Source organism: Leptopilina boulardi, unplaced genomic scaffold (genome assembly GCF_019393585.1).
Source record: "Leptopilina boulardi isolate dan_hultmark-lab unplaced genomic scaffold, ZJU_Lbou_2.1 LbouV2_221, whole genome shotgun sequence".
NCBI lineage: Eukaryota > Metazoa > Arthropoda > Insecta > Hymenoptera > Figitidae > Leptopilina > Leptopilina boulardi.
This window is the reverse complement of record NW_026137776.1, coordinates 283482-309642: the sequence shown is the minus strand read 5'-3', so window position 1 is coordinate 309642 and position 26161 is coordinate 283482. Positions and strand designations below refer to the sequence as shown.

The 26161-nt window shown below is 28.6% G+C and overlaps 2 protein-coding genes across 2 annotated transcripts; one reads left to right on the top strand and one right to left on the bottom strand.

The window, feature by feature from the left end:
- Positions 1-1018: 1018 nt before the first annotated feature.
- Positions 1019-24498, bottom strand: LOC127279630 (calaxin). Its single transcript, XM_051302094.1, has 5 exons — positions 24168-24498; positions 22289-22391; positions 21899-22152; positions 3334-3594; positions 1019-1502 (listed from the first exon to the last, which is right to left on the bottom strand). Exons 1-4 carry the CDS (start codon positions 24482-24484, stop codon positions 3372-3374), a joined length of 897 nt encoding a protein of 298 aa, XP_051158051.1. The 5' UTR covers positions 24485-24498; the 3' UTR covers positions 1019-1502; positions 3334-3371.
- On the top strand, positions 4620-5702 carry LOC127279631 (uncharacterized). The gene is made up of 2 exons (XM_051302095.1): positions 4620-5222; positions 5294-5702. The coding sequence occupies exons 1-2, from the start codon at positions 4781-4783 to the stop codon at positions 5458-5460; spliced, it is 609 nt and encodes a 202-aa protein (XP_051158052.1). The 5' UTR covers positions 4620-4780; the 3' UTR covers positions 5461-5702.
- Positions 24499-26161: the final 1663 nt, after the last annotated feature.

Genomic DNA, 26161 nt, shown 5'->3' with positions numbered 1-26161 from the left:
CAATTAAACAAATATAAAAAATTTTTATCTATCAAAAGCATCTGTGTACAATTAAACTGTATAGAGTTGAACGTTTTATTATTTTTGAAATTCACTTGTGTAGAGTTGAACGGTGCACAATTTAGCCATATCCATTTAAACTGTATCGAAATAAACATTAAAAAAATTTAATCTCACTGTGTAGAGTTGAAATGTGCTAAGTTTAACGTATCGAGTTGCCCCGTATAGAACTAAATTTGGTAGAACTGATACCGCGCCAATCGTTTTAGGGAGTGATTGTGCATATAAAATACTTTAAGAAAAATAACATTTCAACAAAAAATAAATTTTTTCTGTTTTAGGTGGCACGTTTCAGAAATTCTTACTCGGTTAATAAAGATTTTTTTGCAGTAATATAATAGTACTTACATTCCCCTGAGATGATTCAAAAAAATATAATACTAACACACAAATAATTCTCATTTTTCATTAAATATTCTCAAGTTGTCGCAAGAATCAAGAAATTTATACTAATGAAAAAATATTTTCTCACTCAAGTTGCATGACAATTTTTTTTAACTTTTATGAGATTTTTTTGAACGGTTCTTATATGATATTGCACATGATTATATTTACGGTAATTTGATAATAAGTACAGTAATAAAACGATTAAATATGATAGAATATGCTGTAAAACTTTCTAGGATATTTTTATATAATATATAAAATATTATTAATAAATTTATTATCAAAGTAGAACTAATGACTTTTTTCAATAGAGACAATATATAGATCTAAGCTATCTAAACTGATAATAAAAAAAAACATTTTTTATTTAATTATTAAGACAAAAAAATTATTAAAGTATATAAATTATACCCAAAAATTTCCCACAAAAAATATATCTTTGTTAAAAATTATCGTATCACAATTTTTTTAAATAAAATTTTTTGCAATGCCTAAAATTCTCTAGGAATGGGCAAAAAATCTACTGACTATGAGTAGCACTGTAGGTATAAAATAAATATTCTTTTTTAAATATTCTTGCATCTTTAAAACAGCTTTTTATTAAAAGACTCTAAATTTGCTTCATTATATAATTATATTTTTCTATAATTTGTTATAATTCATTTTGGCATTATAATTATAATTAATTAGTTTTATTATGTATTTGCCAATAAAAATATTTAATTGGTCTCTGGGATATTTAATACCATATCAGGAGTATATGGCATAGGTGAATTTGTAGTGGTTGTTGTTGTTGTTATAAAATTTTGATTTTGTTGTTTTGATATAATAGCCTCAATCATTTTTGGTTCTAAATAATTCGATTCATAAAGACTTTGAGTTTCCATTAAATTATTGAGTTCACTTTCAAAGTATTTTTTTCTTAATGAAAGTAATCTGGTTGACGTAATAGAAGCATATTTTAAAATTAGTCGTAATAATCTCTCGTTCTGAGGAATTGAGTCTGGATCATATTTATTTAATAAAGTTCCATTGACATTTAATTGTGCTTGAACCTGAAAGCATACAATTATAATATATCTTAGGTACTTTGAAATTATTATATCGGATTAACATTATATATTTCACTTAAATTAGTTGAGGTATATTTTTAGAAAAATCTTATGTAAAAATTATTTTTGATATCCGTGCAATTTATTTTAGATAATTATTTACTAAAATGTTATATATCTATCTCGGAATTTAGATTTTAAAGATGAATTGTACAAAAAAAAGTTGCAAAAAATTAAATACGGACAAGTAAATAAGTTTTCTTGATTCAATACTATTTTTTTTTCCAAAAAAAGATGGGATTTTTTCGGTTTTTTGGAAAGGAGTTATAAGTGTTCAAAATGAGCGAAAATTTTTAAAACTTGAGCATTAAAGGTAAATTTTTTCATATTTCTATAAAATAAAATTAAAAAGTCAGAAAATCATATAAAAGTACATTAAGGGTATGTGGGCAAAGGACGTTTTTTTGTGGTTTGAAACTTTCTCTAAAATAAAAAATGATTTCGGGTTAAAATTTTGAAGAAATGATTTTGTTTGTTACAAGGAATCTCGCTGTTCTACTCATTTACCATAACTTAATGCAAAAATAATAAAAATAAAGCAATAAATAGTAAAATAATGTATTATATTGTAGTTCATTCATCGGCCACTTGCTCAAATTGGCGCTGTTTACTGGAGCACTGACACACTCAAGCAACGTCTGTGTATGCGCCGCCATGTTTCTTTTCATTTTCGTTTAAAAATCACACTTTTTAAACTTCTTTTTTTAATAATTTAACACAAAATTATGTATTTTTCGGAGTACAGCGAGATTCCTTGTACCCTAATCTATCATCCCTCAAAATTGGAGACAAAAATCTTTTTTCATTTTAGAATAAGATGTATACTACCAAAACACATTTTCCCATACTAGGTCACGTGGGACGTTTCCACATACCCTTAAAAGAAATCTTTTTAGAAATTTTTTTTGGAAAAATTTTATTAAAATCTGTTAAATTTTGTTTTCTCAGTTAAAATCTAATTTTCACCTAATATTTTCGTCTTTTTTTTAATAAAATAATCAATTAATATCATTAAATTAAACCATCTTCAACAATAATCAATTAAGAAATTTTATTCCATGGTAAATATATAAAATTTTATTAAATAATTGTCAAAAATGAGTTGAAAGGTTGTCAAAAATTATTACGAATTATAAGATTTTTTAAACATAGGCACCAAACCTTAGGCGTAATAATATAATAAATTATAATGGACTGATCCGTCACTTTAATTTTTAATATGAAATTATATTATTATTAAATGATATATTTAAATTTTTTTAATATTTAATTAATTTAGAGTCGTTACCAAAAGCATAAAACTGGACACAAATGTTAAAATAAGAAAATAATTTTTTCCGAACATGTTGCAAGAGAGTTTAAATTTGAACTAAACTTGTTTTTAAAAGTATATGATTACACTACTTGCTAATTGTAAATATGATTGCTATTATAAATTTTTTAAATAATTAACAAATTTTCAACGTCAAGTACTGCAGTGATCATAAATTAAATAATCCTATCGAAAAATTACCGTTTTCTTTCATTTGAAACGAATCAAAATTAATTTCGCTCTTAAAATATTATCGAACAATTTCACAATTTATTTAAAAACAATTAAAAGTATGATTTATATTTCTTTCGTTAAATTGGTTTTTTTTTCATTTCATGCTATAAAGGATAAAATTTTTTATCTTTAATCATTTTAGATTAATCGTAAAAAGATGTTCGCAAATGATTTTTAATTATTTACTTTTTTTATAGTATTAAATAATTAAAATAATTAAAAAATTACCTAATATTGCAAATTCCTATTTTGATAGAAGTAAAAATTCAAGGTCGTAGTGTTATTAAAAAAGCAACAATACTTTCAGATGTTGGCAAACATTGACCAAAAGCTTCAAGTAATAATGGTTCTTCATTGACTGTTGCTTCATAATCTTCAAACGATATTTTTCCATCATGATCCACGTCTAATTTCTTTAAAGCTAATTCTGATAGATCTCTCACTCCTTCATCTGGATCTTCTTCTCCTGGTTGTTTAATTAAACAATTCCTGTATTTTTTTAACATGTCTTATATTTATTTACTAGCGCCTCGACTACGTTGCTTCCATGCTCACATTCTTAATTTCAAAATATTGAATTTAAGTTGATTTTCAAATTTTTTAATTAATGAAAATAATAATTTACCCTCTAATATAATTTTCAATTTGAATATAATAAATTTTAAATAATCAATTCAATTTTTATGCAATTAATTTGTAATTATATTTTCTATTCATGAAAAATTGTTTAATATTTTTATATTTTCAAAAAAAAAATGGATCTCCAACTTCAATTAAATCAATTTTTAAATTGAATAATAATTCACGTTAAAAATTGTTGAATCATAAAATTAATTTATTTTATTTTTTTCATTTTCAATTTATAAAATAAACAGTGGTTCATTTTTTCTTTTTTTTTACAAAAAACTGACTATTGATTCATTTTGAAATTTTGTGAGCTATTTATTCAATTGTTAAATCAAACTTAATGATTAATATTCATAATTCTTCGCACGCAAAATTAACGAAAAAATTATATTTCAATTCATTTATATTTTAAAAATTTTATTTAATGAAATTACTATTTTGAAAAATTAAAGAATTTAAATTTTTAGAGTTATTTTGTAATTCATTTGTCATAGGAAGAGTAATAATAATTTTGATATTATCTTTTTAATGAAAAATGAAGAAAAACGCAATATATTAACTTATATTGAAATGAGTAATTTTTCATTTCAATCTGTTGATTTAAAACTGAGACGCTTGCTTTTCATCGAACGGTCAATACGTCGGACAGACAAAATGTCGAATGGACAAAATGTCAAAAAGCCAATACATCGAACAGACAAAATTTCGAAAAGCCATAACCTCGAACAGCCAAGACGTCGAACGGTCAAAATGTCGAAAAACCAAGACGTCGAACAGTCAATACATCGAACAGACAAAATATCGATAAGCCAAAATATCGAAAAACCAATACCCCAGTAAAAAAAAACGAATTAGGAGTAAGCGAAAAGAATTGGTGGTAACTTAAGGAAGTTCTCCCCCTCCAACGTCAGTCAAATCAATGCCCATTTAAGTTTTCATTTGTATCACGTAGTACTAGCTCAACGCTTGGCAACGTTGGATTATATTTCCCCCGTTCCGTTTCGTGTCGTCTGCTATTGTTTGATTTATTTTCGTTAAATGCGCTATCATGTCGGAAAATTTAGAAGAGACTGCAAAAAAAGGAGTAAAACGTTATTATTGGAAGGGAAAGATAGTAACCCAAAAAGTTTATGAAAATCGTTGTAGATTGCAAATTGCGGGAAAAAACCTTCGGAGTGTATATGGCACTAAAAATCTTCGAGCTAACCTCACAAATGATTCGCACTGTGAATTAGTGAATTATAAACCTGCTGAAGGCAGACGAATAGTTCATTTAAAAACAATGGCAGAACAACTCTATTGCAAAAAGTGTAAATCTGTTTTGTCATTAACAAACGTTGTTGATGAAAAACGATATGGTTTGGCGTCTGTTCTCAGTGTAAAATGTGACAAGTGCTTATTTTACACGCAAGTTTCAACAGATAAACAACATGTTGTATCCGGTCAAAATAAGCGCAAACACTTTGATGTTAACACAAAAGTTGTTGTTGGTTAGTATAATCAATTATATTATCACTCTTTGCAATAAAATAAATCAAATAATATAAACATTTATTTCTAGGTACATTGAATGCAGGAATGGGAAACACTCATTTAAATAAAGTTCTGTCATCTGTAAACATTCCAGAATTCAGGTGGAATACTTTCAAGACACACGAGAAAGAAGTGGGGATCGAAGTTGAAAAAATGGCATACGATAGTTGTTTAAAAGCTGCCAATGCCCAATGAAGAAAGGTAACAAACCATTGAAAATTATGAAGAAGTGAAACGATTGTTGTAAGTTTGATTAATATTGCCAACAGCAAAAAGTACGCAATAAGAATCGTTGACTTTGTAGAAAGAAAAAACATTTTACCAAATGTTAGTTGTGAATTATCTAACACAACATATTTAAATTTATTTCATTATTGTTTTTTATGTGTATTATTTAGAAGCAAAATATTTATTGCGTTTATATAAAATAATATAAAGTCATACTATGAATAAAAAATTACTATGATTTAAAATATATGATTTCAAAACAAATATTTCACGATTTTCTTGCCCAACCAAAATTCGTATGTATTTAAATTAAATTCAAAAAAATTTAATTTTCAATTTTAATCCATTAAAATTAATTAAATTAATTTCCTTTTTAATTTTAATTAAATCAATTTCATTTTTAATTTTAGAAAAGTTAAAAATTAAAATAAAAAATAAATTTAAATTATTTAAATTAAAATTAATAACTAATTTTTTCTTATTTTACAAAAATTTTAATTCTTTTTTACATTTTCATAAAATGTATATAAAAATTACAAAATTATTAAATTAATTTTGTGCGTATCATTTTTCAAAGTTTTCAATTATAAATTTATTAATTATTTAATATTTATTAATTATTAATAGAATTATTATTTTAAAAATCTTAATTTTTTATAAGCAAATTCAAATTATTATTCATTATTATGAATCTTTGAAGAATATACTATTATATGTATATACTACTTATATTACTTTCAAATTTCGCGCTTTTTCTATACCTAACCTACAAGACGCAACGTTGCCAAGCGTTGTGCTAAGTAATTTCTGATTGTCAAAATACGGTGTTTTTTAGACAAAATAATTAATTGTGAGTCTCCTAAGCCAGGTCTGATCAATTTTATTAAAAGTAAGTGAAAATTGGCTATTAAACTTTATGTATATAAAGTTCCAGTAATATCTTTTCCTCAGATTTTTCACAATTTGAGATTTCAGACCAAAAAATTCAATTTCCCATAAGAACCCGTGTTAAATGTGAAAAGAGAAAATTATTTATATCTTTTGTCAAAATCCACCTAGACCTCTAAAAATTTAACTACATCTTCTTTAAACCATTATCTATCAGTTTATCAAGTTTGATAATTAACTCTTCGTCATTTCTGTTTGCGAGAGAACTTCCTTAAGCTGAATGCGGTTTGGCGAAAAAACCGAATTGGAACGTTACGGTGAATTATTTTTTTCTTACCGTGAATTCTTTTCTCTTAAACATTTGAATTGACGTTTGTTTATTCGAGTTTGCATTATAAATGAATAAGAATAAATGTTTCGAAGTCTAAAAAAGCCGATTTGGAATAAGGAATATATAATTTTTTAAAAAGAAATAAAAGTGAAATGTGATTGATTTACCGACAATTTTACCATGTGAGTACTACTCATATGGTAAATTTATCATATGAACACTACTCACTTGATAAAATCGTCGGTGAATCTGTCACACTTCGCTTTCATTTATTTTTTTTAAATTATATATTTCTTATTCCAAATCGGCTTTTTTAGACTTCGAAGCATTTATTTTATTCATTTATAATGCAAATACTCGAATAAACAAACGTCAATTCAAATGTTTAAGAAAAAAGAATAGCGCCGTGAAGCTAGCGACCCGGCAGCGGTCCGCTGCTGCTCGCAGCAGTCCGTTCTGTATTAATCGTTTCAAATCACCCTACTACCTACAATATTTCAAACAAATGTTATTTGTTTGAAATCACACAAATTTTACGTTAAAATTTCTACATTTTTAAAAAAATTGTTTATCCATTAACAAGCTTATTATAAACAAATTCTTAAAACCTTTGCGTCATACTCGATTTCTCAAAGAACGACTTATATTAATCTCGTTTTAAAATTTACCAATTGATCGGATTCGCTTAAAACTCGGGGGTTTTCAGCGTCGCTGATTACGAATATGAAATCACTTTTTTAAAATTCAAAATGGCGGATCCAATATGGCGGTCGACAGCATTAAAAATTGATCGGATTCGCTTGAAACTAGTTACTCGGGGGTTTTCAGGGTCGCTGATTACGAAAATGACATCAGTTTCTCAAAATTCAAAATGGCGGATCCAATATGGCGGACGACAACATTAAAAATTGATCGGATTCGCTTGAAACTAGTTACTCGGGGGTTTTCAGGGTCGCTGATTACGAAAATGCCATCAGTTTCTCAAAATTCAAAATGGCGGATCCAATATGGCGGACGACAACATTAAAAATTGATCGGATTCGCTTGAAACTAGTTACTCGGGGGTTTTCAGGGTCGCTGATTACGAAAATGACATCAGTTTCTCAAAATTCAAAATGGTGGATCTAATATGGCGGACAACGACATTAAAAATTGATCGGATTCGCTTGAAACTAGTTACTCGGGTGTTTTCAGGGACGCTGATTACGAAAATGACATCAAATTCAACAATTTTAACATATCTACCGAATAAGAAAAATTGACTGCTGATTTTCGCGTCAATATGCTGGCTGTTAATTTTAAATTAAAAATAGTTTGTAATGCAGAAATAACCAGAAAAATATGTTCTTAAAACATTTCTCAAATGTTGGAATTTTTAAAAAATTTGTAATGTTTATAATACACTATTTTTAATTTTTTACATAGCCATCTCATAGAAAAAACGGACTGCTGTTTTTCGGGTCAGACTGCTGGCGGTTAAATTTAATTAAAAAAAAGTTTCTACTACAGAAATAAACACAAAAATATGTTCTCAAAACATCCCCCAAACGTTAAAATTAATAAAAAATATGCAATAGTTTATTATAAACAATTTTAAGATAGCTATTTAATCGAAAAAACAGACTGCTGATTTTCGGGTCACAAAAATATGTTCTTAAAACATCCCCTAAACGTTAGAGTTTTTAAAAAGTTTGCAATTGTTTAAAATACACCATTTTTAATTTTTTACATAGCCATCTCATAGGAAAAACGGACCAAAATGTTAAATAATTTCATATAATTGTTATAAACAAGTTTAAGATAGCTATCTAGATAGGAAACATTGACTGGTGAATTTCATGTCAGTCTGATGACTATTCCTTGCAACTACATAAATCATAAAAACTACTAATTAAAATATATTGTATTCATTTTTTATATACAAATGGAATTCTGGTATACATATGGAAAAAATTCTGCTGGATTGCTATTATTTCTTCTTATTTTTTATTTAAACAAAAAATGTGTTTAACTTAAAAAAATGATTATCAAACATATGTGAATGATATAAATAAAAATAAATTTTTATTATTTTTTACATGGTTATTTATTTTTTTTGTTTTTTTTTATAGCATCGCCTGAATACATGACGCATATTCGAATGTGTTTATAAAAAAATTTGGAGGTTCTCTACTGATGTTTATTTTGGATATATTAACTTTTTCTAACACAATTTCTTGGTCACTATTGGTTGTTGTAAATCCGTTGTTGTTGTCGTTTTTTGAATTCCTTGTATCCAATATTGTATTCATTATCCATGAACGGATTTGATTCATGTCCTCTTCTTGAAATTTTACATTTTCTCCGGAATGAATTATGTGTCCCCATGTACTTAAATGTCCGCCACAATTATTTGAACTTCCTTTTACTGTTCCCTGCCTTGGAATGTCATCTGGTGCATATAATTTCCATTCAGGCCAATTTAAATTTATTTTTTTATTCATTAATTTTTTCATCAATGAGCATATTCGTTCAATCCAGTAGTTGTTAGGTATGCCATGTAAGCTATCGAAATAAACAATAGTATTTTGGAATTCTATTAATAATAGTGTCCAGTGACCAGCTCCATACTGTTTATTATCGTGTATTGTTAATAGCCATGCATCGTAGCGATTTACACGTTTCTTTTGACACCATTTGACTAGTATAGAATCATTTTCTGCTGGATTTGTTATAATTTTTACCAAGTCTGTTGGAAAATTCAAAATTTTTGTTTGGTACTTATGGGCCAAGATTGATAGATAGGCATCAATTACAAAATTGTCCATACACTGATGAGGTAAAAGGCTCTCAAGACTTATACTGTCAAGTATAATGCCATTTATTGTTATTTCCTTTTTTTTAAATACTCATTAAATTCAGTACCGGTCCACGGTTTTGCACTATTTTGGACAGACTTTTTTTCGGACGATGTTGAAGGAGCTATATTGTTGACAGAGTCAATAATTATTTTTGAATGTATTGCACTTATATTTTCTTGAAAATTGATATCAACATTTTGGTCTATCTTTCTTTTTCGTTTATTAATTTGTCGTGTAGTTACCAATCCATAGATTATCTCCTTATATCGTCCATTTATGCTTAACTCATGCCTTTGGATGAATCTTGGAATGAGATTTCTTAACTTCTTTCCGAATTCAATATTTTTAACAAAACCCATCCAATTTTCAACTGCATTATTAGTGTCGCGTTTAATTCCGAATATATGAATAACCAATCCTGATATTAATGGGTAGATAGGAAGTATTTCATTCTGCAAATAAATTACAAATTGAGGACAGTAAAGTGTATTTTTTTCTGATTCAGGGTTTGTTCGTTCCTCTATTAATTTTAGTGCATTATTTATACTTTTCTGAAAGTATATATAAAAAGGCGACTTTTCACGTTGAGTCCTAATGAATACTTTATCTTCAGCTTCTAAATCATCACTCAATTCAGTAACTTTATTTGTCCTTTCTTCTAGTTCACCTGTGCGCGTCATTTTTTCAATATATGATAACGCATCATCGTAATCATCAGTTTTCTTTTTTGAAGAAAAAACTATGACTGCACAGAAAACAATAGTAGAAGCAGTATGTACATCTACTGAGTGAATTAACGCCGTTAGGACAAATCCTTGATAGCGTCTGACAACTTCATCGGAAGTGAATTTTCTAATTCTTTTTCTACCTGAATTTATGAGGTGTGACGAACAAACTTGAAGTACAGTGAGATTTAATAAAAAATCTACTGTACCAGTAGCATTATTAATTTTTGACCAGACAAAATTCAAATATTCAAGAATTGACATACTATTAAATGCTCTCAACGTAGATTGCATTAGCGCTAAACTGCAGTCTGTTTCGATTTTATGAATAAAAGGCTTAAAATCTCCCTTTTTAAAATGTTTTGTAGCATCTACAAATGTTCTAAGACAGCAGAGAATAAAATTGACAGAATGGCAGGTTGTTATAAATTCCAATAAAGGAAACGCAGGCTTGAGATCTGTCATTGCTGGTAGTATAAGTGCATAATAGTAGGGACGTTTTTCATCACCAGGAGGATCTGAAATAATCGTGCCAGTGGAATCAAAATTAGCAAATATCAATCTTTTACGACTCTCTGAAACTACATAAGAGACTTGTTGCTCAGTAAAAAGTACTACTGCGAAAGGATGAATCATGTGAGTTTGAATTAACCCTTGAATATATTTTCCTTTATATTTTTCATCGCTTAAATATTTTTCCATTAATTTAAAAAGGTAAGTATGGAAATCTTTATCAAGATCGTTTTTTTTCTTTGTTTCACTAGATATTTTTCGTAGTACAACGTCACTAGGAGCATTATTTCTGTTCCCTTCTCTTAATATATCTTCAGAAACTTTTGCTAACATATTGAACTTTATTGTACTAGGAGGATTATGCTCAAGCATTTTTGAAATATTATTTCTATTTTCCCCTCGAATAAAACGTCGCCGTACTTCATTATGATGATTATAAAAATCTTTTCTTTGTACGTGAACAGTGAACTGTTTTTCTTCGTTTATAGGAAATATACTAAATTCAAATGATGCGCAACCGGTATGTGTGCAATGGGCAATTGCATGCCAAATTCTAGTTTCATTTCCGATCAACTTATTACACTTATTATATTTAAAAGCAATGACGCAGAATTCATTTTTTAATTCAAAATATTTGTGCAATTCGTCTGTCCACCCTTTCAACAACCTTTGTTGCGAATCATTTTTTTTAAATTTTTCCCAAAATTCAAATGGAACTTCCAGAAAGAAATATCCATTTTCATCATCAATTTTATCTAAATCAGTTAAACTGTCATCTACATTTACACCGTTATGTGAAATTTCTCCTATTCTATAAATGTTAATATTAATTATACTATCTTTTGATTCTTTATTATCAAATCGAAATTTATACTTGGCGCAATTGGGCATTATACAATGAGCAGTTGCAGTCCAAATTCCATTATTTCTCTGTCCTTGTAAAAATGTATTCTTTTCAAATGCTAACTTGCAATATAGATTTACCTCCCGAAATCGATCTTTAAATTCCGCCGTCCACCCAGCACATAATCTTCTCTGAGAATCATATTTTTTAAATAACCTCCATGTTTCTAATGGAATTTTTAGGTTATATTGAACCTGTTCATGTACGTCAGTTTCGAAACAAACTTTTCGTTTCTTAATTAAATTTGAGATTCGGGATTCAGATGCTGCTATTAAATGTTCGTGAATTAAAACATCCTTTGAAATTACATCTACTACTGTTTCTGAAGTTTTTGCAGCTTCTGTATTGATGCTAAAAAAATATTTTCCACAACCAAGTTGTTTACAATGAGCCACATCGTGCCAAATACTTTTGTGCTCTCCCTTACCTCTGTTGCATTTATTGTATTCAAATGCAAGGTTATAATTGCGAACATGTCTAAACTGATCCATAAAAACTTTCGTCCATCCTTTTGAAAGGCCTTTTTGATTTTCAGATCTAAAATTATTTACAAAGTCACCTGGTAGACAAAACTGAAAACTTTCACTTGCCGAATTGATACGTGAATCTTTAAAATCACCTGGAGAAATATTTTCTTCTAAACTCAACTCCATTCTTTCAAATAACCATTTAAGAATTATTTTAATAAAAATATTATTTTGAACACAAAACGTATTTAAACCTGCATAAATGACGTAACAGACTTGAACTGTACCGTTGAATAACAGAAGGTATATTTAATGTTTATTTTCTTCAAACTACGCGTAATAAGCTTTTTATTCATCGAATAACTTCAGAATTAATTTGTACACAAAACGTGTTTAAACCTTAATAAATTGCTTCACAGACTTGAAGTTAACACTTGATTAACAGAAAGTAAATTTAATGTTTAATTTTCTTCAAATTACACGTGATTTGCTTTTATTTATCGAATAACTTAGGTGTTCTATTTTACACAAAACGTGTTTCAACCTGCACAAATGACATCACACTAATGAAGTATACACTTCAAAAACAGAAAGTAGATTAAATGTTTATTTTCTTCAACCTACGCGTTATAATCTTTTCATTCATCAAATAACTTCAGAATTTATTTCTACACAAAACGTGTTTTAACCTGCACAAATGACATCACGCTATTGAAGTATACACTTCAATAACAGAAAGTAGATTTAATGTTTATTTTCTTCAACCTACGCGTTATAATCTTTTCATTCATCAAATAACTTCAGAATTTATTTCTACACAAAACTTGTTTAAACCTGCATAAATTGCTTCACAGACTTGAGGTAAACACTTGAATAACATAAAGTAAATTTAATGTTTATTTTCTTCAAATTACACGTGATTTGCTTTTATTTATCGAATAACTTAGGTGTTCTATTTTACACAAAACGTGTTTCAACCTGCACAAATGACATCACACTATTGAAGTATACACTTCAATAACAGAAAGTAGATTTAATGTTTATTTTCTTCAACCTACGCGTTATAATCTTTTCATTCATCAAATAACTTCAGAATTTATTTCTACACAAAACTTGTTTAAACCTGCATAAATTGCTTCACAGACTTGAGGTAAACACTTGAATAACATAAAGTAAATTTAATGTTTATTTTCTTCAAATTACACGTGATTTGCTTTTATTTATCGAATAACTTAGGTGTTCTATTTTACACAAAACGTGTTTCAACCTGCACAAATGACATCACACTATTGAAGTATACACTTCAATAACAGAAAGTAGATTTAATGTTTATTTTCTTCAACCTACGCGTTATAATCTTTTCATTCATCAAATAACTTCAGAATTTATTTCTACACAAAACTTGTTTAAACCTCCATAAATTGCTTCACAGACTTGAAGTAAACACTTGAATAACAAAAAGTAAATTTATTGTTTATTTTCTTCAAGTTACACGTGATTTGCTTTTATTTATCATTAATTTCAGTATTCATTTGTACACAAATCGGGTTTAAACCTGCATAAATGAAGTCAGTTTTAAAGTGACCACTTGAATATTGAAAACTACGTTTAAAATTTATTTTCTTCTTACTACGCCTAATAAACTACTTATGAATTGAATAACCTTCGTATCCATTCGAACCTAAAACGTGTTTAAACCTGCATAAATTACGTCATAGTTTTAAAGTGATCACTTGAATATTGAAAACTACGTTTAAAATTTATTTTCTCCTTACTACGCCTAATAAACTACTTATGAATTGAATAGCCTTTGTATTCATACAAACACAAAACGTGTTTAAACCTGCATAAATTACTTCACAGATTTAATGTGACCACTTGAATATCCGAAACTAGATTGAAAATTTATTTTCTTCTAACTACTCGTAACCAGTTATTTATTTGTATAATTTGAACGTAAAACGTGTTTAAACCTATGTAAGTATTGTCGGAGTTCTAATGTGTCCACTTCAATATAAGAAACCAGTGACTAACTTCATTATCTTGCAATTTTGTTCAGCGATATCTCTGTTTTTAATTCTTTCTTACAGTATTAGCTGAAGATTCAAATAACTTTTCCTTTAACTGACTCATAAAACTTGTTCTAACGTTTTTAAACGTTCCTCAGTGTCCATTTCATTTCAAAATTTATCTTTGTGTACGTAATGTCATATTTGCAAAACTGCTTCTGTCTAAGTGTCATCTGGAGTTTAAAATAATCTTCGAGTTTAAGAAACTGGAGTAGGTTTTTTTAGTGACATTCTACTTGGCATTTCTCATCTAGCTTCTATTTGTCAACGATAATTACTTTTATTAATACAATTGTTAAATGATCATTTGAAAAAATGGAGTTGAGTTTTGAGGAAAATGTTTCTCTAGGTGATGTTAACGATTTATGTATCAATTCGGCAAGTGAAAACTTTCAGTTTTCTCTACCAGGCGATTTTTTAAATAATTTTAAATCTAATAATCAACGCCTTTCTAATGGGTGGACTTCTGTTTTTAAAGAATGTTTCAAAAAAGTAAAACCAAATTGCGATATTTCTTTCGAGCGCAATAAGTGTTTAAAGGGTTGTTGTCCAGATAAAAAGATATGGATTGCTGATGCGTATTGTAAACATCCTAATTGTGGAAAATACAAATTTTGTATAAAGTCAAATGATGGTCTTGACGGCAATGAAATATATGTTTCAGCTGAAAAATTTGAATTTTGTGGTCACCAATTATCACATTGTTCATTTCAGAACACAGAATTTAACAGTTGTGCAGGTAAATTCCAGTCTGATAGTATTGATAATAATCTGAACTTTAAAATATCTCATGATTTTATAAAAAAATATAAGAAAACCGAAACTCAGCAGCGACTATGCAAAGGTTGGACGAACGACTTTAAACAAAAATTACCTAACAACATTTTCTGTGATATATCATTTGAAGATAATAAATTTTTGAAAGGACAGAAGAATAGAATTTGGTATGCTACAGCCCATTGCAAAACACAGGGATGTTTACGATATGAGTTTAGCTTATTTCCTTATAATATAGAAGACTCAAATCTAAATATACATGTTAAAGTGAGTGGAGAAAGAAAATGTGAAGACGAAATTATTAATAACAATTCTCAGGTAGAAACTAAAATAGATGTAGGATTCTTTAACACTATTACGGATTTAAGGATAAAATTTGCTAAAAAATATTCAGGAAAACATATTAAAGGATATATTCAATCCAATTCTTTATTCCCTTTCTACGTGACAATGTTTTCTCATGATTCGTTAGAATATTTGCGTGATTTAAAAAAAAAAAAAAGAAATTTTTTGTTACTTTAGTTCTGAGATAACTATTCTTCCACCGCCTCCGGGAAATTAAAGTAAACCCGTTTATACTTCATTGTTAGTACGAGGTACTGATTCAATGCTTGTTCCCGTTTTTGAGTATTTAACATCTATTTCTGAAAATCCATTTTTTCAACTCATTCTTTCAACCTTTCGAAACGCACTAACCAAATACATTCAACGAAAGAATAAACGTGTAATTGATAAAATTGAAATTGATTTTGACCAAAATGTAATGGAGTGCGTTATTCATGTTTTCAATAAGATGACATTAATGGAGTACTTAGAATTAATGTGGGTAAAAATACACACAAAAAATGTTAATAACCTCATCACATTTGATGATGTAACTATTGTCCATATTTGTTCATCTCGTTTGATGTATGTTGCTCAAAACAATATATCAAGAGAAAATAACAAAAATCTGAATTTCGAAAATCGTGCACTTACAGAATTAATTTTGTCTCAAGATTTGACAATTGCAGCATCCTTATTTCGTCAGATTGTAATTCTGTTTTGTAGCGAAACAACAAAAAAACAAGAATTCTCGTTAGCACTGAGTTATTTTCAAAAATTATTAAATAGTACGGAAATATTACCTCTACCTGATACTCCAGTGTTAAATTTGCAGAGTCTGTCCTTAGATGAGGTTGAAAAATCAAAATTTTTCCAGTATTTTAAACACATTTTTGATACCACTGTAGGAAAAATAAACAAAAAAAACCCAAAAATATTGAAAACCCATATTTTAATACAAAATTTGTTCAATATTTGCTGTATAATATTCTTCCTTTTTATCCATTGATGTCTGGTATTCTTTTGAAAACTTTCAATATAAAGTTTGAAAACAACAACTCTTTAAAAAGTTCTGCAATTGTTGAAAAACAAAATCATAGTGTCGATCCAAAAGGCTTGCTCGAAAATTTAGCTGAAAATCATATGAAGGCAATTCATACTTGCATGATCGTTGAAGAAAATGAAGTAAAAAAGAGGCCAACTAAACGACTCAGAACTAAAAATGTAGAAAGTAATAGTGAAGATGAGGTAGAAGAAGAAACATTTATCTGCTTAGAAAATAGAAAAGTTGATCTTTCTACTGAAGTTTGGATGGATAAGAAAAGAACAAGACATTGCAATGTTTATTTCAAATGTTCTAAATATGTTCCCAAATTAGATTCTACTCCTCCTCATACAATTCGATTCTTAAAAACAAATCTATCTAGGCCACCAAGTCCTGAGTTAGCTCAAATTGTTAAACCATGGGTTGGAAGTATCTTTCCAAGTAATTTTGAGCTGACAGAAGTGATTGTGTCAGGATTGAAAGTTGATAGTACAAGTTTTAGAACTCTTTTACATGATGAATACCTTGATGACATAATTATGGATGCATTTATTTCAATTCAAGCAGCAAAAAATGCAGACATAAGTTTGCTAAATTTTTCTATACATCATGTAAAAAATCTAATAGACTCTACACGATTAAATACTACAGTTTTCAATTGGTGTCAAAATATTCGAGCCAAAAATTATGATGCTTGGTTACTTCCAATACACGATACGGAAGTTCACAATACAGGACATTGGACTTTATTATTAATTGTGTTCAGTCATAAGAGTCTTGTGTACATTGACAGTCTGCTGCAGGATCCACCTTTGCACTGGATCAGAAATATCTGCTCATTTATGGAATTAATAATTCCCAATCAGAGCTCTTCAAAATTAAAATGGTCTGAGTGGTCATTGTTTATTCCAAAAGATGTTCCGAGGCAAAGTGGCAATAACTGTGGACCACATGCATTAACTTGGAGTTACCTACTCTACAGTGGAGAAAATGTGACATTCGATGAATCAGACATGAAAGAAATAAGGCCGTGGATAATGTCAACAATTTTAAACTCACAGATTCCAGACTGTCGAAATTTATCACAAAGACGAATCACCAAACAAGACTTCAATTTAAAAAAAAATTTGCGGCACCAAAAAGATATTAAATTAAAGATTATTAAAAAACCCCCACTGGGCTTTAGTGCGACACTACAATTTTGCTCATCCGTAAAAGCCATTCTATCGGCACAAAAAATTTAATTTAATTTTGCTGTTAATTAAATATTTTGGATTATTATGAAAAAAACTAATTTCAACTTGTTTAAAAAAATTTATTATAGTTATTTTCGATTGCTGACTCTAGGGATGGTTCAATAAAATATTTTTTTTTTATTACTATATCTAAAAATTTTGTTTTGTTTAAATTATTGGTCAGGAACTTACCTGAAAATCAGCAGTCATTTCGAAATGTTTTATGCTTATTTCTAATTGTTCATAAAAAATTATTAATTTTTAATTCAACATGTTGACAATAAGAACCAACCAGTTTTATTTTAGTTTTTTTATATATCCCTTTTTTTAGTCTGTAGACTATTAATTTAAACAAAAAAGTTTTTCTGTGAATAAAAGTAAACAAAAATTAAGTTGGATGGTTGGTTGGTTGGGTGGTTAGTTGGTTCTTATAGTCAACATGTTGAATTAAAAATTTATAATTTTTTATTAACAATTAGAAATAAGCATAAGATATTCCGAAATAACAGCTGATTTTCAGGTGAATCTTAAGACCAATATTTTATAGAACCATCCCTAGAGTCAGCAATCTAAAATAACTATAATACATATTTTTAAACAAGTAGAAATTAGTGAGTTTCAAATTGTGGTTCTCAGTTATTGCCACTTTGCCTCGGAACATCTTTTGGAATAAACAATAACTATTTTTAATTTTGAGAAACTGATGTCATCTTCGTAATCAGCGACCCTGAAAACCTCTGAGTAACTAGGTTCAAGCGAATCCGATCAATTTTTAATGTTGTCGTCCGCCATATTGGATCCGCCATTTTAAATTTTGAGAAACTGATGTCATTTTCGTAATCAGCGACCCTGAAAACCCCCGAGTAACTAGTTTCAAGCGAATCCGATGAATTTTTAATGTTGTCGTCCGCCATATTGGATCCGCCATTTTGAATTTTGAGAAACTGATGGCATTTTCGTAATCAGCGACCCTGAAAACCCCCGAGTAACTAGTTTCAAGCGAATCCGATGAATTTTTAATGTTGTCGTCCGCCATATTGGATCCGCCATTTTGAATTTTGAGAAACTGATGGCATTTTCGTAATCAGCGACCCTGAAAACCCCCGAGTAACTAGTTTCAAGCGTATCCGATCAATTTTTAATACTGTCGACCGCCATATTGGATCGACCATTTTGAATTTTAAAAAAGTGATTTCATATTCGTAATCAGCGACGCTGAAAACCCCCGAGTTTTAAGCGAATCCGATCAATTGGTAAATTTTAAAACGAGATTAATATAAGTCGTTCTTTGAGAAACCGAGTATGACGCAAAGGTTTTAAGAATTTGTTTATAATAAGCTTGTTAATAGATAAACAATTTTTTAAAAAATGTAGAAATTTTAACGTAAAATTTGTGTGATTTCAAAGAAATAACATTTGTTTGAAATATTGTAGATAGTAGGGTGATTTGAAACGATTAATATAGAACGGACTGCTGCGAGCAGCAGCGGACCGCTGCCGGGTCGCTAGCTTCACGGCGCTAAAAAGAATTCACGGTAAGAAAAAATAATTCACCGTAACGTACCAATTCAGCTTAAGTTACCACCAATTCTTATCGCTTACTCCCAATTCTTTTTTTTTTACTGGGACGTCGAACGGACAAAATGTCGAAAAATTTTATTGACTCAAGTATAATTATAGTTAAGTCAATAAAATTTTTCGACATTTTGTCCGTTTGACGTATTGGCTGTTCGATGTTTTGGCTTTTCGATATTTTGTCTGTTCGATGTATTGACTGTTCGACGTCTTGGCTTTTCGAGGTTATGGCTTTTCAAAATTTTGTCTGTTCGATGTATTGGCTTTTCGACATTTTGTCAGTTCGACGTATTGGCTTTTCGACATTTTGCCTGTTCGACGTATTGGCTTTTCGACATTTTGTCCATACGACAACTTGCCATTCGACATTTTGTCTGTTCGACGTATTGACCATTCGATGAAAAGCAAGCATCTCTTTAAAACCATCAATTACTCTAAATAATTTTGACGTGTTCAGAAACAAATAAGCTAATAAATTTAAATAATAGCGCTCATTTTCATTTATGAAAGAAGCGACCTGCAGCTCCACCTACACATTTCTAATCTTAATATACGTTTCGCCTTTCTATTAAGATTTCACATTCTCAATGCTCATTCCTTATTTCGATATTTTTCGAGTTCCTTACTTCGAGATTTATCGAGTTCAGTGCACCACTTTTTTTTAAAGAAAGGATATGAGAGAGTCCACGCCATTTCAACACATCGACTTTGACATTTTTAATTTGGTTATGGATGTTCTACAATAGGTGCAAAAGGCAAGTGCAAGTAGAATTCCAAATGCAAATCCCATGAGTGCAAGAGAGATAGACAGACTACCTATCTCTTTCGCACTCATAAAGGCCTGAGCAGAATAGAAACGTAATCGGAATCGTAACCGGAATCATGAGTTAGAGAAGGACAAACAATATGTCTATCCATCTCTAACTCATTCTCCGGTTACGTTTGCGATTACGATTCCGATTACGTTTCTATTCTGCTCAGGCCTTTACATTGGCACTTAGTGGTTTCAGTTTAGGTGCAAAAGCCAAGTACAAGTGCAAGTCTAAGTGGCAATCTCATGAGTGCGAAGGGGATAGGTAGTCTATCTGTATCTCTCTTGCACACATGGGATTTACATTTGGACTTGCACTTGTACTTGGCTTTTGCACCTATTCTGGAACAGCCTTAACCTATGACTCGCCATTTGTCATAATTCTCGTTAACTACCGCACGCTGCTCTTATAAAAATTTAGTGACTTTATTGTTAAAATTAAAAGTTACTAAATTTTCACTAGAGCAGGGTGCGGTAGTTCAGGAGAATTATGACTAATGGTGAGTAGGGACAATGGAAACTAATCGAGTCATTCTGCTTAAGGCCAACGCACAATAGATTCGTGAACAAAATGCATGCGATAGAAAAGGATTCGAATATATCTCTGTCCTTTTCTAACTCATGTTTCACATTCGCGTCCGTCTTTCGCAAACCTATTGGGATTGGCGATCTAGTGACTTTTACCTACTTCGTCAGACATTTTGGTTTTTATTTCTCTTTCTATCGTGTTAATTAAAGAAAGACGAAAAGGAAAATAGTTGTCCGAAGTAGGTAAACACCAGGTGGCGTATTAAAGTTTAATTAATCCCAATTCTATTTAGGCCTTAGAAGTTTTTTTTTATACTCAACGGGGCGTAGAGGGGAATACAATTATCGGTTATCTCTCTCGGCTCGCGACTTTCAATGGCAGACGTCATTCCAGATATATATAGAGTTCAGTGGTTTACGCTTTCCGCCAACATGGGAGATGAGACTTGTGTCATTTTCTATGTGGAGTACTTTCACTAGTGGAACAGGTTTTGTAGCCAATGTAGAGTCAGCTTAAGAATAAAGTCTCATGGCAGCGTTTTGCGTTGCGATGCTACGGGACTTCCCCCTTATAAGAGACTTAGAACAGTGTCGAATTTATCAAATATGGCACCCTAGGCAATACTGGTGGAATTCCCATGAAAGGAAACGGTTTTTTGAAAATTTCACAACGAATAAAATTTTAAATGAATAAAGTATATAAGGTAGACAGTTAAAACAGAAACCATTGAAAAGCTTAATAAATTATGCGCCTAATGATTTATTTATTTATTCATTTGTCATAATTATAATCAACTACCACACCCTGCTCCAGTAAAAAAGTAATTTTATTGTTAAAATTCAAAGTTACTATAAAGTTACTAAATTTTCACTAGAACTGGGTGCACGGTAACCTTACTGAGCAATCTTGCGGTAACCTTACACTGCAATCTTTCGGTAAACTTACCATGCAAGCTTTTGATCAGGTGGGACATTTGAAGCTTGCAGTAAGCTTGCGGAAAGTTTTCGGTTCAAGTTTGGCAAGTTTGGCAAGCTTGCCACAAGGTTGCTGCAAGCTTAAGTGCTATCTGGGGTACGAAAAGATAAAAAAAAATTTAGTAAAATCAAAAATGTCAATGATATGTTGAAGTGGCCTTGGATTCTTCTATATCAAATTTAAATTTTAGTTAAAATTATTAATTACTTTTTTTTTAATTTTCATAACATTAATAAATGAATAAGTTACAATTACAAAATTTTTATATATATATTTTATGTGTTAAGTATTTTTTGAGATTCAAAATTTTTAAAAAATAAAAAACTAGAAAATAAAATACAAATTAAAAATGTAATTCAAGAAATTAGAAAAAAATAATCTAAATTGACAAACTTACTTAAAAAGTTGAAATATTTCATCTTTTGTGATATAGCCATCACTATTCAAATCATAGACTTTGAAACAAAAAGCCATTTTTTCTCTTTGTGTTCCACGTAAAAGTAAATCCAAGCCCAAAATCCAGGGTTGGAGTTTAATTACACCTTCACTTTCTTTGTCCCAGCAAACAAACATTCGTTCAATTAAAGTGTCTTCTGTTATAATATTAAAAGTATTGTGAAGTAATTCACGAAATATTGTCCTATCAATGCCCTGTGAAAACAAATTTAAAATATATTTTGTTTTATTTACATTCACAATATTAGGTTATAGCGTATAAAAAAAAAATTATTTAATTAACTTCCATTATTATTGAATTAAAAATTTTTGTAGAAATTATTTAAATTACCTCAGTAATCTGTGATGATGAAGAATGTCCAGTGACTTCACCAGGTTGTTTAGGAATATGAGTCAGTGTACCATAAATTTTGCAAAGTGACTCCAATTCAACTCTAAAAATTTGAAAAAATCTATACTATAATAATATTTAAATATTTTTTTTATAAAAAAATACTATTTTCAAATTATTTTTTAGATATTTATAAATTCTGCACTGAATAGTGAAGAAAAAAACTTTTTCTCAATAAAAAGTAAAAAAAAAAAAATTCACTGTTGCGAAGTATTTATACTATGTAACTTTTTTTTTAAAGTTTGAAATGGAAAAAAAAGTTTAACCCACAATCTTCAAGATAATTTAAGTTACTTTCAATTTCTCACATAATTACGCAGATGTCATGAAAACTTCAACTTTGTCGGTTAGCGTGATTCAAGTTTTATAAGCGTTTGCAGTTTTTATAATGTCCGTTAAAATTCAACTGCACTATGACGAAGATACTTGAAACTTGAATTTAAAAATTATAATTTTGACACATATGAATTAAATTAAAAGTATGTATTTTAATTAAAGTATATTTTCTCACAAAAGTTATAGCGTTACATTTCATATTGTTCTTTTAAAAAATTTGAATATAATTAGCCCAATAATTTGAATGAAAATATATATTGTAATTAAAAGAAAGACAAATTTTTATTATTGTCTCATTGAAATTTTTCATTTAAATGATTTTACAAAGAAATACATTTGTAACATATGTAATATGTAATTGTAAACGAAAATAGGATGGAATACTTAAAAACGATATAGAGTTGAGAAAAGTAATAAAACGAAATGAAAATTGAAAACAAAGTTGCACTAACACGCAATGATGATAGTATACATTACTTTTATGGAAAGCGCTGTAAAAATTTCAAATTATAATATGTACTGAATCTTTATTTATTTCTATAGTTTTATATATAGGTATATATATTTATTTTCCCTCTGCAAATATTTTCTATTTGCATACGTGAACAAAAAATTGAAAACAAGCAAAACTCATTGATTTCGATTAAAAAGTGTAAGTGAAGTTGTATAGTAACAATATTTTTCTAATATTAAACAAAATAAGTTTTTTTTGAATAATTTATTTATTTCACTGAAATATTAATTCAAATAATAAGAAAATGTAAAATTCATTATATTTTATAAAAACTTAAATTTTTTATAGTTACAATTTTACATTTAATTTACAATTATATAGACGGAGCGAATAAGAAGTTGCGATAGCCGTGGTTGTTGAAGTGCTTTTATATTAGGTAATGCATCGGGGGTTCGATCCCAATTATTTGTGTTCAATTTTTTACGTGCATGATATTTTTCTACATGAGTCAAATCAATATATAAAATATGAATTTAAATAAAGAAAAACGTTTACTTAAGTTAAATAATTTTTTATTTAAGTAAAATTAAGATATATTTGTATTAAAAAAATCTTTTCTTTGATACAAATAAATTTTGTCTTGTGAGTAAAGTATTATTTGACTCAATTAACAAAAATTAACTCAATTAACACTTTTTTAGTGCAAATTAATTCAATTACTAATATTGAATAATCAAATACTTGGTTCAAAAAATTTTTTTAGTTATTTCAAAACAAATATTTTATTAATGCAAATAAATATTTATTTGAATGAAAAATCATACATTATTGAATGAAATAATTTTCATTCTTTAAATCATTATTACTATGTTTATTTTTTTTAAGTAATTTAAATTTGATACAAATTATTATTATTTTATTTGATACGATAAAATATTTCGGACCAGTAAATATTTATTTGGTTCAAATTTTTATTTAATGATACAAATAATTTTTAATACGACAAATAAAGTATTTATTGCTTCCTACTTGGAAAATTTAGTTTTTTTCTTCAATAATTCGATGATCCTGGCATAATAAGCTGCACTTTTCATTTTAGGATCAATTCTTGTTCTTCTTTTTCTTTTATTTACAAGTTCTTGTTTTTGATCCACTGAAGTCGATTGTTGTCTTCTTGAGGAGACAGAAGTCTTACGACCACGCGCCAGAAACAGTGAGACGCTTTTCATGACCATGGCTCCTGCGGAACCGCTGATGGGCAGGCGTCCTGCGGCGCCGTCGCCGTTTAAACATTCCCCACCAGAACGAGATGCAGACGTCGGTTTCGCACTTTGCTCCTTTGACATTTCTTTTCTTTTTTTTTTTTTTTTTTTTTTTGAAAAAAAATTATTTCTCTATTAAGAAATCTATTTATGCACTTATAAATTTAAATTGATAAAAAATCATCTTCCTTTTTTTAAAACAGAAAAAAAAAATTTCTTTAATTTTAAGAAAAATACTGAATAATATACATATTGAAAAAATATTAATGACTAAAATTGAAATAAATTTATTCTTAAGTGCAGTGAAATAGAAATAAATACAAATTAGAAATTTTAATCAGAAATATGCTGCAATAAATTGGGCATAATTTTATTATCTGGGAAATTTTCAAAATTACCGATGTAAAGAAAATATTGTAGAACAGCGTTAACAAATTTTAGTTACTACCCTAGTGATACCTAGGGAATTTCAAGTTCTTTGACTTCTGATGTTTGTCAGTTTTCCGCGTTTAGTTTATAAACAACTGTTCACGTGCAAGTCTAATAGTTTATTATTATTTTATAATTATTATTATTATTATATATTATAATTATATGAATTTATATTAAAAACTATTTGTTAAAATAGAATTTAAAATAGGGTTTCAGATTTATGTTGGTATTATTAAATTTCCTAAAATTACTATTAGATTATAGGGACATTTATAGAATTCTAACATAAGTTGTCAATACTGTATTCACTTGCTTTTGAGAGAATTTCAGATGGATTAATTAAAAACCACATGCAACTGTCAATGGTGCAAAACAAAACGTTTTTCAAAGATTTCTAATAAACATCGTGACAACATCACTTGTAAGCAAATAATTATTGTTTCAAATTAAAAGCGATATTTTGATTTTTTCTTTTGTATGCATAAATGAAAGATAAATATCTATGTAAAAACGTTCATTTCAAGAAAATAACCTCTCAAACATTAAAAAAAAAAAAAGCCAATGGGCAAAAGTGGTACGGCAAAAGTATAAAAACACCACACTGACAATGAGAAAAATGCCGTTGTAACTTTACAACGTCTAACGTGATTCGAAAAATGGACCACGTCAGACGTTGTAAAGTTACCAACGGTTTGTAAAAAAACGGTATGTTTTGTAGAGTTACCAACGTTTTGTAAAATTGCAAAGAGACAAATATGAGAATGCGATTTTCAAATAAGAGGTTAGATTTTTTTTATTTATTTTTTTATATTCTTAATAATAAAACTCAGATGTTGAAAGAAATAATTTTTTATTAAAAGTATAATTTTTAATTATAATTAAAAAGCAACGAATATATTAATTAAAAAAAAGGAATTAGCTTTATGATCACAATCACAAAGATGACTTTATTTTTTTGTCATGAATTTTACTGGACTCGAACAGAGCTTTATAAATTCTTGTATGAACGCACATATTCATACAAGCCTTCTTGTTTATTAACTAAAGATTAGCTTATTTACAATGAGTTTGCATTTTTACAAACGATTGTCAATTTACGATCGTTTGTAAATTTACAACGTCCAACATGACTCGAAAAATGGACAACGTCTAACATTGTAAAGCTACAAAACAGTCTGTTTCTGTTCAAAGTATATTGCAACTTTACAATGTCAGACGTCGCTGTATTCCTAACCTCTGATTTTCTTACTATGTCTATAACGTTGTTACTTTACCAAACAAGTTGTAAAATCAGATGTTCATTATATGAACATTTTGCTTCCTCTTTAC